Source organism: Saccopteryx bilineata, chromosome 1 (genome assembly GCF_036850765.1).
Source record: "Saccopteryx bilineata isolate mSacBil1 chromosome 1, mSacBil1_pri_phased_curated, whole genome shotgun sequence".
NCBI lineage: Eukaryota > Metazoa > Chordata > Mammalia > Chiroptera > Emballonuridae > Saccopteryx > Saccopteryx bilineata.
The window spans coordinates 278,594,664-278,613,038 of NC_089490.1; the positions used below are offsets into that span (position 1 = coordinate 278,594,664).

The window sequence follows — 18,375 nt, forward strand, 5'->3', positions numbered from 1 at the left end:
AAAACACATTTGAAATTCATGTTGGGGGGTTTGATAGTTTGGTCAAACAAACACGAAATGAAACGACTACTTTATTCAACAGGTTTAGCGAGTCTGCATAAACCTCTTAAGAAACATGAAAGAGAAATTTTAGCAATACTGGTGCCAAACCTTAAAATGTCTTACTAGCATAACTCACAATCCTTCCGTCGCCACTACCAATGTCCACCAGAGGTCCACTTCTGCTTCGCAGCGTTTTCACAACATTCTCGATCTGCTTTGTAGTTGCAGGTACAAAGGGCAAGCAAATTTTTCGGAGTGCCGGTGTTATAAACGGAGTAGCCACAGCATACACAGCCACGAGTGTACCCCCAACAATCCCAGTAAATAAGAAGCCCCAACTGCTCTTCTTTAAACCGTTGGCTTCAAGACTTGTAGGTAGAGCATACCCTGACTGACGTTCTTCGAGTGTTTCTGGGAGTGTTCCTAGATTGAGAGCAAGCAGAAAATACATAGGCAGCCCCAAATCTGAAATTTAAGATAGTATTTTTCTATAATTCTTATTGACAAGTAAACTCATGTTATTTTATACATTTTTTTTAAGTGAGAGGAGGGGAGATAAAGAGACAGACTCCCACATGTGCCCCAACTGGGATCCACCAGGCAACCACCATCTGGGGCCTATGCTCGAATCAACAAGTTATCCTCAGCACCTAGGGCCGATGCTCAAACCAGTTTAGCCACTGGCTGTGAAAGAAGAAGAGAGAGAGAAGGAGGAGAGAGAAAGGAAGAGAGGCAGAGAGTCGCTTGTCTTGTGTGCCCTGACTGGATATCGAACCCAGGACACCTGTACACCTAGTCAACACTCTATCCATTGAGCAAACTGCCCAGGGCCGAACTCATTATTTTAAAAAATAATAATTTAGTTGAATACAATTCAAATTACAAGTATAGGATCCCACAATGAGTTCTAAATTCCATGAACTAAACAACGATGTTTTAGAGAAAATTATTTTGATACTAATGGAAGACTAAAATCTTTTTTAACACTTTGTCTCTAGGAGTCAATCTTAGAAAACAATGTACTCATACCTATTTGGCATTTTATGAAATCAATACAAATATTAACCATTAACTCCATATTTTTATAATTCAGAACAAAGCCTCATAAATAAACATGAAGATATCTAATTATTAACCAAGTTCAAATAGGAAAAAAGGATTTCATATTGAAATTGGTCAGGCATCTCTAATCCAATTGCAAATATACAATTTGAACCAATTGAGGAGACAAGAATCAAGTTTTGCTAAAAATCTTAAATAAGTATGCTAATACTTTTTAAAGCAGATATAAAAAGAAAAAAATTCCACACTGCTGAGGGCTTGCTGGAGGACAGGAGGCAGTGGGATGCAGAACTGCGGTTCCATCAGCAGGAGGCAGAAGCCTGCCAGCCACGCCTGAGGCCCAGTGTGAGCTCAGTCTAGCCCAGCAGGGGTGGAAGAGACAGGGGAAAGTGGTCCAGCGGGCTATGAGCCGCCTGCAGGGGAAGGACGGGAGCCTGGGAACAGGCAGAGACCAGTAGCTGAGCAAAGGTGCTCACCCCTGCCCTTGGTGCCCAGGCTTGTGGCCCCTGCACAGTGCGCAACCCCACGGGCAGAGGCAGGGCGAAGGCTGAGACTGGCTGAGGCTTGTAGAGCCAAGCACGTGAACACAGCCCCTTCCGTGGAGGAGAGGCAGAAACTGCAGCAACAGCCATAGCAGACCAGCACAGGCAATGCCCATACAAACATCCTAGGCAGCAGCAGCAGAGGGGGTGGTGGGCTTGCAGAGAGACCACACCTAGGAAACACAGAGTCCACACCCATTGGACTCCAGTGGCCAAAACCATCTTATACACAGACAAAATGAGAAGGCAGAGAAATGCAACACAAATGAATCAAAAGAAATCCCCAGAGAAGGAGCTGAATGAGTCAGATATAACCAAATTACCAGATGCAGAGTTTAAAATAATGATTGTTAGGATGTTCAAAGAGCTTAGAACAACAATAGATGGTCATTACAAACACCTAAATAAAGAGATAGCAAATATAAAAAATGAAATTGAAATAATAAAAAAGAATCAGTCAGAAATGACAAATACAATATCAGAATTGAAGACCACAATGGAAGGAATTAAAAGCAGGATGGATGAAGCTGAGGATTGAATCAGCGAGTTAGAGGACAAAATAAACGAAGGCATGGAAGCAGAACAGAAAAAAAGAAAAGAGACTCAAATGTCTGAGGAAACTCTAAGTAAGAGAGCTCTGTAAGAACATGAAGAGAAATAGCATCTGCATCATAGGGGTTCCTAAAGAAGAAGAGAAAGAACAAGGGATAGAAACTTTGTTCAATCAAATCATAGCTGAAAACTTCCCTATCTCACACGTTCAAGAAGCACAGAGAACTCCATTAAAGAGAAACCAAAAAAAATTTACACCAAGACACATCATAATTAAAATACCAAAGCTAAGTGATAAAGAGAAAATATTAAAAGCTGCTAGAGAATAAAAGGGCTACACCTACAAAGGAGTCCCCATAAGGAAGACATCTGACTTTTCAACAGAAACACTTGAGGCCAGAAGGGAATGCAAGAAATATTCAAAGTAATGCAGAACAAGAACCTACAACTAAGATTATTTTATCCAGCAAGGCTATCATTTAAAATTAAAGAAGAAATAAAAAGCTTCCTAGACAAAAAAAACTCAAGGAATTCACTACAACCAAACCAACACTGCAAGAAATGCTAAGGGGCCTGTTGTAAACAGATCAAAGGGGGAAAAGAATATAGCAAAAGAGAAATATAGCTTTAAAGAATAAAATGGCAATAAACAACTACATATCAGTAATAACCTTAAATGTAAATGAATTAAATGATCCGGTCAAAAGACATAGGGTAGTTGCGTGGATAAGAAAACAGGACCCTTACATATGCTGTCTACAAGAGACACACCTTAAAACAAAACATGCATATAGACTGAAGGTAAAAGGATGGAAAAAATATTTCATGCAAATGGAAAAGAAAAAAAGGCTGGGGTAGCAATACTTAGACAAAATGGACTTTACAACAAAGACTATAGTAAGAGATAAAGCAGGTCACTACATAATGATAAAGGGAGCAATCCAACAGGAAGATATAACCATTATAAATACCTACGCACCTAATATAGGAGCACCTAAATATACAAAGCAGACTTTGATGAATAAAGGGCGAGATCAACAGCAATCATATAATAGTAGGGGATTTCAATACCCCACTAACATCATTAGATAGATCCTCAAGAAAGAAAATTAACAAAGTAACAACAGACTTAAAGGACACATTAGATCAGCTTGATTTAATAGATATCTTCAGAATCTTTCACCCTAAAGCATCAGAATATACATTCTTTTCAAGTGCTTATGGTACATTCTCTAGGATAGACCACATGTTAGAGCACAAAAGCAGTCTCAACAAATTTAAGAAGATTGAAATCATATCAAACATTTTCTCTGATCACAATGGCATGAAACTAGAAATCAATCACAACAGAAAAACTGAAAAATACTCAAACACTTGGAAACTAAATAGCATGTTATTAAATAACAAATGGGTTAACATTGAGATCAAAGAATAAAATAATTCCTAGAAACAAATGATAATGAGCATACATCAACTCAACATTTATGGGACACAGCAAAAGTAGTACTGAGAGGGAAGTTCATAGCATTACAGGCATACCTTAAGAAGCTAGAAAAAGCTCAAATAAACAACTTGACCCTGCATCTGAAAGACCTAGAAAAAGAAGAGCAAGTAAAGACCAGGGGTAGTAGAAGGAAGGAAATAATAAAGATCAGAGCAGAAATAAATGACATAGAGGCTAAAGAAACAATACAGAGGATCAATGAAACCAGGAGATGGTTCTTTGAAAAGGTAAACAAGATCAATGAACCTTTAACTAGACTCACCAAGAAAAAAAGAGAGAGGACTCATATAAATAATATTAGAAATGAGAGTGGAGAAATAACAACTGACACAACAGAAATACAAAATATTGTAAGAAAATACTATGAAGAACTGTATGCCAAAAAACTAGACAACCTAGATGAAATTGGACAAATTCCTTGAAACATATAATTTTCCAAAAATCAATCTGGAAGAATCAGAAAACCTAAACAGACCAATTACAACAAATGAGATCAAAACAGTTATCAAAAAATTCCCAACAAGGCAGGGGTGTCCCCTTTCACCACTCTTATTCAACATAGTTCTGGAAGTCCTAGCCACAGCAATCAGACAAGAAGAAGAAATAAAAGGCATCCAAATTGGAAAAGAAGAAGTAAAACTATCATTATTTGCAGATGGTATGATATTGTATATAGAAAACTCTGAAGTCTCAGTCAAAAATCTACTGGACCTGATAAATGAATTCAGCAAGGTGTCAGGATATAAAATGAATACTTAGAAATCAGAGGCATTTTTATACTCCAACAATGAACTGTCAGAAAGAGAAAGTAAGGAAACAATCCACTACACTATTGCAACCCCAAAAATAAAGTACCTAGGAGTAAATTTAACCAAGGAAGTTAAAGACTTGTACTCAGAAAATTATAAAACATTGATAAAAGAAATCAAGGAAGATACAAACAAGTGGAAGCATATACCATGCTCATGGTTAGGAAGAATAAACATCATTAAAATGTCTATATTACCCTAAGCAATTTATAAATTCAATGCAATAACAACTAAAATACCAATGACATAGTTCAAAGATATAGAACACATATTCCAAAAATTTATATGGAACCAGAAAAGAACACGAATAGCCTCAGCAATCTTGAAAAGGAAGAATAAAGTGGGAGGTATCACACTTCCGGAATCAAGTTATACTATAAGGCCATTGTACTCAAAACAGCCTGGTACTGGCATAAGAACAGGCATATAGATCAATGGAACAGAACAAAGAACCAAGAAATAAACCCACACCTTTATGGACAACTGATATTTGACAAAGGAGGTAAGACAATACAATGGAGTAAAGACAGCCTCTTCAACAAATGGTGTTGGGAAAACTGGACAGCTACCTGCAAAAAAATGAAACTAGACCACCAACTTACACCACTCACAAAAATAAACTCAAAATGGATAAAAGACTTGAATGTAAGCCATGAAACCATAAGCATTTTAGAAGAAAACATAGGCAGTAAGCTCTCTGACATCTCTCGCAGCAATATATTTGCTGATTTGTCTCCACAGGCAAGTGAAATAAAAGACAGGATAAACAAATGGGACTTTATCAAACTAAAAAGCTTCTGCACAGCTAAAGACAATAAGAACAGAATAAAAAGACAAACTACACAATGGGAGAATATATTTGACATAGCGTCTGATAAGGGGTTAATAACCAAAATTTATAAAGAACTTGTAAAACTTAATACCAGGAAGACAAACAATCCAATCCAAAAATGGGCAAAAGAAATGAATAGACATTTCTCCAAAGAGGACACACAGATGGCCAATAGGCATATGAAAAAATGTTCAACATCATTAATGATTAGAGAAATGCAAATTAAAACCACAATGAGATATCACCTCACACCAGTCAGAATGGCGCTCATCAATAAAACAACACAGAATAAGTGCTGGCGAGGATGTGGAGAAAAGGGAACCCTCCTGCACTGCTGGTGGGAATGCAGACTGGTGCAGCCACTGTGGAAAACAGTATGGAGATACCTCAAGAAATTAAAAATCGAACTGCCTTTTGACCCAGCTATACCACTGTTAGGAATATACCCCAAGAACACCATAGCACTGTTTGAAAAGAAGAAATGCACCCCCATGTTTATGGCAGCATTGTTCACAATAGCAAAGATTTGGAAACAGCCCAAGTGTCCATCAGAGGATGAGTGGATTAAAAAGCTTTGGTATATATATACTATGGAATACTACTCAGCCATAAGAAATGATGACATAGGATCTTTTACAACAACATGGATGGGCCTCGATAACATTATACTGAGTGAAAGAAGTAAATCAGAAAAAACTAAGAACTATATGTTTCCACACATAGGTGGGACATAAAGATGAGACTCAGAGACATGAACAACAGTGTTGGGGTTACAGGGTGGGGGGAGGAGAGGGAGGGGGTTGGGGGAGGGGAGGGGCACAAAGATCATGGCTTTTCAGCATTGGCCATATTCCCCCCTTAATCTATAGACAGACAGCAAATATTTACGTATGGTGTTCCCACTATAAAGACTGCTGTCTTAGGGACAAATGCTGACAAACTATTTCAGCAGTTCCTCCTTCTTCAAAGTCTTATATGTAAACATAGAGCTCCAAGTTTCATAGGACATACTCAAGCTCACTCCATGCTTCCTGGTGCTTTATTTAGCACAAGGGAATGCCCCCCCCCCTTTTTTTTTTTTTGTATTTTTTTTTGTATTTTTTCTTTTATTTATTTATTTTTTGTATATTTCTGAGGATGGGGATGGGGAGGCAAGCAGACAGACTCCTGCATGCGCCTGACTGGGATCCACCTGGCATGCCTACCGGGGGGAATGCTCTGCCCATCTGGGATGTTGCTCTGTTACAACCGGAGTCATTCTAGCAACTAGGGCGGAGGCCATGGGGCCATCCTTAGTGCCCAGGGTGGATTTGCTCCGGTGGAGCCTTGGCTGTGGACAGGAGGAGAGGGACCGGGAGCAGGGAGAGGGGGAGGGGTGGAGAGGTAGATGGCGCTTCTCCTGTGTGCTCTGGCCGGGAATCGAACCCGGGAATCCTGCACACCAGGCCAATGACTCCGACGGGTCTACCATATCATGCTTTTTACTTAAAAAAAAAAAAAAAATTTACATTTCTTTTGAAAGCTGATGAACAGGAGACACCAAATCTACCTTCTTTATTAGATCTAGCTAATAACACTGTTCTGTCTTTTTTCCAAATAGCTCCAGATATATGGAAAAGATTTATATAGGCGGATGGGGATCCTTAAACCCCTCAGCGAGATCTTCTGAGAATGGCTTTTAAGATACCTAGAGGCAGAAAAAGCCCAATAGAGATCAGGGGGAACTACCAGCTTTTAGGATACACCCTTAAAGGCTCCAGCACCCCAAAGGGGTCTCATAGGATGCCATCTGGGTCCTGCTTCAATAGTGGAAAGGAAGGTCATTGAGCTAAAGCCTGCCAGGCTTACACACCTCTGCTGTGAGGAAACAGGGACACTGGAAGGTGGGCTTCCCCCTCGCTCCTCTAAGGGAGGGTTCAGTCTCTTCCAGGCCTGCTCCAGCCACCTATGACCTAACCTTGCCCAGAATGCTGGGGTTTGCCACTGAAGGCTGAAGGTGCCCAGGGCCGTCGACCCCATCTACGACACTGTGGATGAGCCTAGGGTATTTCTTCCAAGAAGCAGGTAAACTGATCTCATTTGCACAAGGGCCACTTAACTATGTTTTGCCTGAATAGTCAGGTTCTTTATTCTTCCCTCAAAGATCTCTGTTGTGGGTGTTGATAGTCCTATTTTCTGCTGCTTTGCTTAATATATAGTGATTCCTTTATTCCTCCTACCTCAATGCCCCACTCATATTTCAGGCTGGGACCTACTCTTAATTTAGAGCTCTCTTTCCTCCTTTTGCCAACTTGTATTATGAATTTACCTTTGCCACCCAGCTTAGTGTATCCCAAGGTTCTCTTTACCAGGCCACAGTCACAGAGCTCCAGGGAAAAGCAACCTGGTCTCAACTCTCCAGGCAGAGGAGAACAGAAGCTCCATATCCACGCATGCTGCAAATGGCTTTTTCCAGTCTACCTGAATCATTACCAGCTAGAAGCAGCGGTCATTGGGACTTGGACATGAGCTGCAAAGTATAGAATGGTGACAACAATTCCAGTGCCATGCGGACTTTTCCTGTGGGGAACTTTCCTGGACTCCTGCTCCCTGTGACAGCTCCTAACAGACTGAACTGTGGTTGGGTTGCATTTTTCAGGGATTTGGCATGGTGAGGGGGCCAACTTGGATTTGGGGAACATGTTAAGGACACTACTCATTTATGGATTCTTGCTGTATTGACCAAGAGTTTGCTTAAAGGCATTTAATCACTGTAAAAAAAATAGAGGACTAGATGAAGAGGATGGGGCACACATACACCATGGTATATTATTCAGCTAGGAGAAATGGTGACATTGGATCACTTATAGCGGAATGGTGGAGTCTTGGTAGCATTGTGCGGAGTGAAATAAGCGAATCAGAAAAAAACAGGAACTGCAGGATTCCATACATTAGTGGGACATAAAAGCGAGACTGAGAGGCATGAACAGGAGTGTGGTGGCTAAGGGGGGTGGGGGGAGGGAAGGAGGGAGAGGGGGAGGGGAGGGGGAGGGGTACAGAGAGAACTGGATGGAGGGTGGCAGAGGACGATCTCTCTTTGGGTGATGGGTATGCAACATAACTAAATGACAAGATAACCTGGAAATGTTTTCTTTGAATGTATGTACCCTGATTTATTGATGTCACCCCATTAAAATAAAAATTTATTTATATATATAAAAAAAAAAAAAAAAAAAAAAAAAAGAGCATACAATGGAGTAAAAACAAATGGTGTTGGGAAAATTGGACATCTACCTGCAAAAAAATGAAACTAGACCACCAACTTACACCATTCACAAAAATAAACTCAAAATGGATAAAAGACTTAAATGTAAGTCGTGAAACCATAAGCATCTTAGAAGAAAACATGGCAATAAGCTCTCCGACATCTCTCGGAGCAATATATTTGCCGATTTATCTCCACGGGCAAGTAAAAGTCAACACCAGAAAGACAAACAATCCAATCAAAAATGGGAAAAAGAAATGAAGAGACACTTCTCCAAAGAGGACATACAGATGCTCAACATCACTAATCATCAGAGAAATGCAAATTAAAACCACAATGAGCTATCACCTCACACCAGTCAGAATGGCACTCATCAACAAAACAACACAGAATAAATGCTGGCGAGGATGTGGAGAAAAGGGAACCCTCCTACACTGTTGGTGGGAATGCTGACTGGTACAGCCACTGTGGAAAACAGTATGGAGATTCCTCAAAAAATTAAATTCGAACTGCCTTTTGACCCAGCTATACCACTTTTAGGAATATACTCTAAGAACACCAGAGCACTGTTCCAAAAGGAGAAATGCGCCTCCATGTTTATGGCAGCATTGTTCACAACAGCAAAAATCTGAAATAGCCCAAGTGTCTGTCAGTGGACAAGTGGATTAAAAAGCTTTGGTACATATATACTATGGCAGTAGTCCCCAACCCCCGGGCCACGGACCACTACTGGTCCGTGGGCCATTTGGTACCTGTCCGCAGAGAAAGAATAAAAAACTTACATTATTTCTGTTTTATTTATATTTAAGTCTGAACGATGTTTTATTTTTTAAAAATGACCAGATTCCCTCTGTTACATCCGTCTAAGACTCACTCTTGACACTTGTCTTGGTCACGTGATTCATTTATCCGTCCCACACTAAAGGCTGGTCCATGAGAATATTTTCTGACATTAAACTGGTCCGTGGCCCAAAAAAGGTTGGGGACCACTGTACTATGGAATACTACTCAGCCATAAGAAATGATGACATCAGATCATTCACAACAACATAGATGGACCTTGATAATATTATACTGAGTGAAATAAGTAAATCAGAAAAAACTAAGAACAATATGATTCCATACATAGATGGGACATAAAAATGAGACTCAGAGACATTGATAAGAGTGTGGTGGCTGGGGGGGGGAGGGGCACAAAGAAAACCAGATAGAAGGTGACGGAAGACAATTTGACTTTGGGTGAGGGGTATGCAACATAATCAAATGTCAAAATAACCTGGAGATGTTTTCTCTGAACATATGTACCCTGATTTATCAATGTCACTCCATTAAAATTAGTAATAAAATATATATATATGGCTTGCCATCTAAAATTAGCCCGTCTTTAGACACTATCAGCTACCAGTCAACACAAGAAAATTTCATATAGAAATAAAATGACTATGTAGATTAAAAAATTATCATTTCAATGCTATCACAAATATGGAATAAAGCAAAAAAATTCCCATCACTGATTACAGAAAAATAAAGGGTACCTTACATATCCTCCTCTTGAGTTTTAGCCTTTAAAATATATTCTTATTAAGATCTCAAGGTTTTTAAGATTGAAAATGATTTTAAATTAATTTTGCAATTGATTAACGAGGAACACAGCACCACAGGTAAGAGCAAGAGCCTGCCCAGGTTAGGACCCTGGTCACACAGCTTGCTAATGGTGTGATCTTTCACCTCTCTGAACCTTATTCTCACCTGTAAAGTGGAGATCATGTAAGGATGAAATGAGTGGGTGCAGTAAAGTACTCCGAATAGTGCCTGGCACTTGAACTCCACAGGGAACAAGACCCTCCTGCCCTGACGCAGTTAAAGGTCTAGCTGAGGAGCTAAAACCAAAAACAAAGGAATTCATAGGAAACAGGGAGAGCAAGGAGGGAAGACAACTGTTTTTTTCTCAAAGGCATTAATGTTCAGTTTCAGTAATTAGCAAACCATTCAAAAGGCCCATTGAATTAGTTTCCTGTTGCCACAAATTTAGTGAGTTAAAACAACACACATTTATTGTCATTCAGTTCTGGAGATCAACTGTATGAGATAGGTTTTCTTGCCTTTTCCTGCTTCTAAAGGCTGCTCACATTCCTTGGCCAGTGGCCCACATCACTGCAAGTTCTGCTTTCAACATAACATCTCTTCTGACCCTCCTGCCACTTTCCTTTACAGGAACCCCTGTAACTACATTGGTCCCACACAGATAATCCAAGATAATCTCCCCATCTCAAAATTCTGCAAAATCTCTCATATAACATATATCCACAGGTCCTGGGAATGAAGATGTGGAGCTGTTTGGGGGTGGGGAGTGTCATTATCCCACCTACCATACCCATGAAATGTGGTGATCTGTTACAATTTTGGGAGGTACAGATTTGAACACAGAACACACCAAAAGCTGGTTCACAGCAATAAGTCCCTGCTCCAGAGCAGCTCGCCAAACATCGGCACCTCCCACACAACAGGTTTGTTCTCCTGATGTCTCAAGTCCTCAACTGAATTTTAAAACTGGTTCATGGTAGAAACCAACTCATAAACAAAAACAAAAGTCTACTGCTGGTGCTAGGGATGTAGGTAAATAAAATTTAGGAAAGTGACAGTGTCCAATAGAAAGCAATAGTTTTACAGACATTTCCAGTTATAATTTTCAGCAATGTATGGAGGACTTTATTGCATGACTATTGCAGTCATGCATTTGATTATTTTTTATAGTCAAAGCACATCCATCACGCCTTCTATGAAATTATCTGGTGGGCACCCCAATTACACAGCACAGTGGTTAAAAGGATTGAGTCACACAATTCTGGTGTCTGAGAACTTAACTAGTTGTGTGACATTAGGTAAGTTGTTAAGGCTGTGTTTCCTCACCTCTAAGATTTAGAAATAATATTGGGAGTTAACTTGGGGCAGTGAACACACAATATGGTGTACAAATGATGTGTTGTGGAATTGTGCACCTGAAACCTTTATAATTTTGTTAACCGGTGTCAGTCCAATAAACTTAATAAAAAGAAACAAATATTTTTTTTTAATTTAAAAATAAGTGATTTTAAAAAGAAATACTATCCTCACAGGGCTATTGAATCAGTTAAATAAAAAATGCACACAAAGCCCCTAGCACAGGCCCGAAAGGGTAAGTGATGACTGTTAGCTGCTATTATTCTCCATACTGTCATGGTGTTGGGAATCAATCATTTTTAACAACTTTCTTGACATGTAATTCATACACCATACAATTTAATGTGTACAAATCAAAGGTTTTTATTATAGTCATAAATATGTCATAGTCAATTTTAGAAAATTTTCATGACATCAAGAAACCCCTTACCCTAGGCCTGACCTGTGGTGGTGCAGTGGATAAAGCGTCATCCTGGAATTCTGAGGTCGCTGGTTCAAAACACTGGTTTCCCTGGTCAAGGCACATATGGAATGATGCTTCCTGCTCCTCCTCCCCCCTTTCTCTCTCTCTCTCTCTCTCTCTCTCTCTCCTCTCTAAAATGAGTAAATAAAATCTAAAATATATATATATATCATTAAATTTATAAAAAAAGGAAAGAAACCCCTTAACCTTTAATTACCAGCCTTCTATCCTCCCCCTCATTCCCTAGTCCTAGGCAAGCATTAATCTACTTTCTGTCATTATGGAGTTTCTATTCTAGACTCTCACAGGAGTGAAATCACATAGTATGTGGTCTTCGGTGACTAGCCTCTTTCACTTAGCATAGTGTTTTTAAGATTCATCTATGCTGTACCGTGTATCAGCACTTTATTCCCTTTTATAGCCAAATAATATGCCATTGGATGGATATACATTTTGTTTATCCATCTGTCCATTAATGGACAGTTTTTCTAGTCAGCATAAGCCAGTACAGTTAAATAGATGACCTAAATTCTATTTCACCTGTGTAGACTTGTACTTCTCAATTCTTCAGGCCTCCCATCTAACTGTGTGCATGGCAGGACCTAGTTGAGACATACTCAAGGCTATATGGTGTACAAAATGCAGTGGAAATATATGGGGAGGTGGAGGAGATTGATTCCAATGACGGAACCAGGAAGGTGTTGAGAGAAAAAAATTGAGCCATGCATGAGGGTGCTGGGAAATAAAAGGTATTAGAAAAAAAGGAAGGCCCTGGCCGGTTAGCTCAGTGGCAGAGTGTCAGCCTGGCGTGCAGGAGTCCCGGGTTAGATTCCCGGCCAGGGCACACAGGAGAAGCGCCCATCTGCTTCTCCACCCCTCTCCCTCTCCTTCCTCTCTCTCTCTTCCCCTCCCGCAGCCAAGGCTCCATTGGAGCAAAAGTTTGCCGAGGCGCTGAGGATGGCTCTGTGGCCTCTGCCTCAGGCGCTAGAATGGCTGATTGTGGCAGAGCGCCGGGATGGGCAGAGCATCGCCCCCTGGTGGGCGTGCCCCCTGGTGGGTGTGCCGGGTGGATCCCGGTTGGGTGCATGCGGGAGTCTGTCTGCCTCCCCGTTTCCAACTTAAGAAAAGAAAAAAAAAGAAAAGAAAAAAAGGAAGCCTTGGAACTAAGGCAGAGAAGGTGGGGAAACCATTCGCTGAGCAGAGTGATAGATAGCACGAGAAGGCAAGGACGAGACTTTGATGCCGAGCTAAGTGTGCATTTTATTCTTGTGCACTGGGATGGGATTTTTTGAGCAAAGTCACAACAATATTTGTTTTTAAGAAAGACAACACCCGCAGCAGTGTATCCCTTAATGAAATCACTGAATTTTCTGTCAGAATTTTTTATACCTGCAAGTCTATTAACTCCATAAAAATTTGTATGAGCTTCTGAAGTTACGACGTAAATCCAACATAAGACTTACACCGTTACCATCATTCAATAAGAAAAGCCTTGATTTTTATCAGTGAAAACCAGTCCCTGAAGATTCAAAACTAAAATCAAGACTGCTTCTACAAATTTTTAATCCTTTAATGGAATATGTTTAGAGTCATAAGACTGTTTACTAATATATAAATAAAAAAGACTTCTGTCAATGTGCTCTTTGGAACACCAAGCCATTCCATTAGATAAAAGCTGTGCAAATATATGATGACGGAAAATGATTTGACTTTAGGTGATAGGTAATATCAACAGCTCAAATGCTATAAAAATGTTTACCTGGAACCTATGTACTTTTTGATCAATGTCACTCCATTAAATTTAATTATCTAAAAAAATAAATAAATAACAGGCCCTGGCCGGTTGGCTCAGTGGTGGAGCGTTGGCCTGGCGTGCAGAAGTCCCGGGTTCGATTCCTGGCCAGGGCATACAGGAGAGGCGCCCATCTGCTTCTCCAGCCCTCCCCCTCTCCTTCCCCTCTGTCTCTCTCTTTCCCTCCCGCAGCCAAGGCTCCACTGGAGCAAAGTTGGCTCGCACGCTGAGGATGGCTTTATGGCCTCTGCCTCATGCGCTAGAATGGCTCTGGTTGCAACAGAGCAGCACCCCAGATGGGTGGAGAATCGCCCCCTGGTGGGCATGCCGGGTGAATCCCGGTCGGGCGCATCCGGGAGACTGTCTGACTGCCTCCCCATTTCCAACTTCAGAAAAAAAAAAAAATTAAAAAACGCTGTGATGGCCATTGACTGTTTTTTGTTGAGCACTTACAAGTTAGTCCTTGAAAGTAAAGGACCCAGAGGTGACCTTCTGTTGTCCCCATGCCTGCCTAGTTACTGACTTCTGATAATGGTTGAAAATCCCAATTTCCAGGGACAGACCTGGGTCACCTAAAGCTAGAGGCAGTGACTGAGATGCTCAGAAAAGTAGACTGGATTCTCATCCAAGTTCAAAATAAGGAAAAAAGGTCAGAAAGAAAAAAACAGACCTGTTTGGAATTGTGACCTGTCACTTTATCTAGTAAAAATATGCCCCATATTAAAGACAGATGAGCCTGACCAGACAGTGGGACAGTGGATAGAACATCGTACTGGGACACGGAGGACCCAGGTTTGAAACTCTGAGGTCGCTGGCTTGAGCGCGGGCTCATCCGGCTTGAGCAAGGGCTCACTCACTCTGCTGTAGCCCCCCTAGTCAAGGCACATATGAGAAAGCAATCACTGAACAACTAAGTGGCTGCAACGAGGAATTGATGCTCCTCATCTCTGTCCCTTCCTGTCTGTCTGTCCCTAGCTGTTCCTCTCTCTGACCCTCTGTCAAAAAAAAAAAAAAAAGACAGATGATTATTAGTATATATTTTCAATTTATTCATTATAATGAATCCTTCTAGTCCCTGCACCTGCCTTTATTCCTGTTAAGGTTGGATGCAGAATTTAACAACTCCCATTGGGACCATTGGGAGGGCTACTAGGGAGAACAGTCTGTTATTGATAATGCTGAGAGCCACTCAGCACCATGAACATGTTATCAATATATGTTAAGAAAATAAGTTATATCAGTGAACTTAGTGAGGTTTTTCATAGAAAGTATATTTCATATTACTAAAGATTTAACTACTAACAAGCTACACAAGTTATTTTACTACTTCTGAGTCCTTCAAGTAACATCAATAGCTAGCTTCCAATTTCCATTCTTTAAAATATTTCTCCATTGTGCTCCTAGATTTCAAAGTGCCAATGTTCATGGTAGATACAAATTTCTGGGGCTTAAGCCACTGACCAAATGTTTCATTTCTAGGCAGCTGCTGTGTTCACTGTAAGAAATTCATTATATTGAAATGTTTCCATTAGTGTGGGATACATACAACACATTATACTCATTAACTTACTAGAATGTGCCCATCCTGGCCCTGGCCAGTAGCTCAGTGGATACAGCATCAGCCTGGTTTATGGACATCCCAGGTTTGACTCTGGTCAGGGCACACAGGAGAAGCTTCTCCCCCTCCTTCATCTCCCCCTTCCCGCTCTTCCCCTCCCACAGCCAGTGGCCTATTGTTTCAAGCATGGCCCCAGGTGCTGAGAATAGCTCTGCTGGAGGACATCAGCCTCAGGTGCTAAAAATACTTGGTACTTGGTATTTGGTAAAAGCATCGGCCTCAGACAGGGTTGCCGGGTGGATCCCAGTCAAGGTACATGTGGGAGTCTATCTCTCCTTCCCTCATCTAGAAGAAAAAAAAGTTATTCCTATATGTTGAAAAGCCAAATCTGATCATATCTCCCATACTTCTTCAAATGGCTCTGTAGACCCTTAAAATGAATTTGCATCATTGGAAGTGAGCCAATGAATTGCATTTATTTGTAGTGATGATGGAGGAAATTAATTTCTGGCATACTGAGGCACTGTAATGTTTTAAATTTTTCTCAGGACATGCCTATTTTTGAACCTAAAATATCAGCAAAGGCTAGGCAGACTCTTTTCCAACAGAGTAAGTGCCACAACAAAAGTACATGAGTTTTGAGTTACAGCCTCAAAAGCAGTGTTGATGGCAAACTGGGTAACCTCTTGCTGAGACTGAAAGCAGTATTCTAGGCTTCCACCACCACCCAGAATAGTGGATTTATTCGCTCCAGGAAAAGGCACAACAGTATCCAGCTCTCAAGCAACCCCTCTCTCTTCTACACATAGGCTGCACACAGCCCAAAGCCCATTGGGGTTTACATTTTAATAGGGTTCATATATTTAATCTTCAAGGCCTACTGAGCTCTTCTATTCACATACCAGTTGAAAAACTACAGTCTATGTTTTGTCTTTTCAACATATTTTTTGGTTCCTTAAGAAGTCTTTCTTGTACTGCCTTAATGCCATTTATGCCCTTTCGCTATACAGCACCTAATGACACTGGGAAAACCCCCGCCCCAATGTTCTGACAAGAAATAAACTGCATGGAGAACATCATTAGACATATCCTATATTGCACAACAATCTAATGAGCCAAAGAAATTGCAGCCCTGGCCGATTGGCTCAGTGGTAGAGGGTCGGCCTGGCGTGCAGGAGTCCCGGGTTTGATTTGCAGCCAGGGCACACAGGAGAGGCGCCCATCTGCTTCTCCACCCCTCCCCCTCTCCTTCCTCTCTGTCTCTCTCTTCCCTTCCCACAGCCAAGGCTCCATTGGAGCAGGGTTGGCCCGGGCACTGAGGATGGCTCTATGGACTCTGCCTCGGGTGTTAGAGTGGCTCTGGTTGCATCAGAGCAACGCCCCAGATGGGCAGAGCATCGCCCCCTGGTGGGCGTGCCAGGTGGATCCCCGTCCGGCACATGCAGGAGTCTGTCTGACTGCCTCTCCATTTCCAACTTCAGAAAAATACAAAAAAAAAAAAAAAGAAAAAAGAAAAGAAAATAAATTGCAGAATTCACCATTTTGAATAAGAAAATAACGAACTGGCCAAGTTTTAGTGAATTGAGACTTGACTCCAAAATCTAAAATGTCCTTGGATTACCAATCTAAGAATAGGTGGGTCAAGCATTATTAGGAGAGATTAAATGGTCACCAACTACCCTCCAATGACAAAGCCAGTTCTTGATTTTCAGACCAGGGTTAACTGTTATAATACATTAATTCATTTCAACATTTTAGTCTCTAATAAAGACCTGGAATAATACAACTGGGATAAGTCCGTGTTCTTAGGCAGTTGGGGTACAGAGAGGCTGTAAATCCTAACAAATAGGCCATAAAATATTTGGTCCTGATTAGTGCTCTAAAGAAAAAGCAGCCTCGCCGGTGGTGGGGCGGCAGTGGATTGAGCCTCAGCCTGGGATGCTGAGGTTCCAGGTTGGAAACCCCAAAGTCGCTGACTTGAGCATAGGCTCTCTCCAGCTTGAGTGTGGGATCACAAACATGATCACACGATCGCTGGCTTGAGCAAGGGGGTCACTGGCTCAGCTTGAACACCGCCCCTTCCACCACCACCACCCCTCCCCCCGGCACGTATGAGAAGCAATCAATGAACATCTAAAGCCGGCAACTACGAAATGATGTTTCTCAGCTCTCTTCCTTCCTGTCTCTCAAAAAAGAAAAAAAGAAATGAAAATGAAAAAGGAAAAGAGCAGTGTAAGTGTGAAGGATTTAAAGAACTGGATACCATTAGAGTTGCCCAGAAAGAACTTTCCAAGTCATTCAGAGCGGAACCCTCAGTACAAGCCTGTGCAATTTTGCTTCTTACTAGCTTGGCTATATAATGTTGGGCAAGTTACTGGACCATTTGTCCCAAATGGGCATTTATTTAACAAATACTTAAACAGAACTTGCTAAGAGCCAGGCACTGTTCTCCCTGTATTGTTCAGCCACTGTGCAAGGTAGATACCTGTACTACAATATGATTGCCGTTTTTGCAGACAAGGAAACTGAGGCACAAAGAGCATTAAAGTCACTGCCCCAAAGACTGAATAAAATAGCAGCGCTGATTCTTTCCCACCCACCCACCACTGCGACTCCAGTACCCACGTCACATAAGATCGCACCAAGCACTACGTGATTTAATCACGGTAAAGCTCTTAGAACAGCTCCTGGCAGCTAAATACCAGCAATTGCACCTGCAGCCCACAACCCAAGGCAGGGACCCGGGCCAGCCCCGGAGGGAGTTGAGGCGCGGCGGGAAAAAGCACTGTGCACCCAACGCCAGACATAGAGTTAGTGAAGAAAGTGCCAGCGGCTCCCACTCCCGCCTGCACCCAACACGGACAGGACAGTCGGGGGAGATCCAGCCGACTGCGAGCCCCACAGCACTCCTGAACTGAGCGCGGTACGAAGGAGCCCGCCTTGCCCTGCCGACCTCACCTCCTCTCCCTTCCATCGCGAGATTTCCGGCAATGGAAAAAATAAAAAATAAAACCGGAAGCGGATTCTACCATCTT

General features: G+C 41.5%; 1 protein-coding gene across 2 annotated transcripts in view; it reads right to left on the minus strand.

Moving 5' to 3' along the window:
• ATPSCKMT (ATP synthase c subunit lysine N-methyltransferase) overlaps positions 1 to 18,321 on the minus strand; it is a 31,961-nt gene extending 13,640 nt beyond the window's left edge. For both annotated transcript variants that reach the window (XM_066253610.1, XM_066253609.1), the window contains exons 1-2: positions 18,299 to 18,321; positions 179 to 465 (exon numbers count right to left, since the gene is read on the minus strand). In XM_066253610.1, the coding sequence (XP_066109707.1) occupies positions 179 to 465; positions 18,299 to 18,314 (303 nt within the window). In that variant the 5' untranslated portion in view covers positions 18,315 to 18,321. The remainder of the gene's footprint in view (positions 1 to 178; positions 466 to 18,298) is intronic.
• Between the last annotated feature and the right edge of the window lie 54 nt (positions 18,322 to 18,375).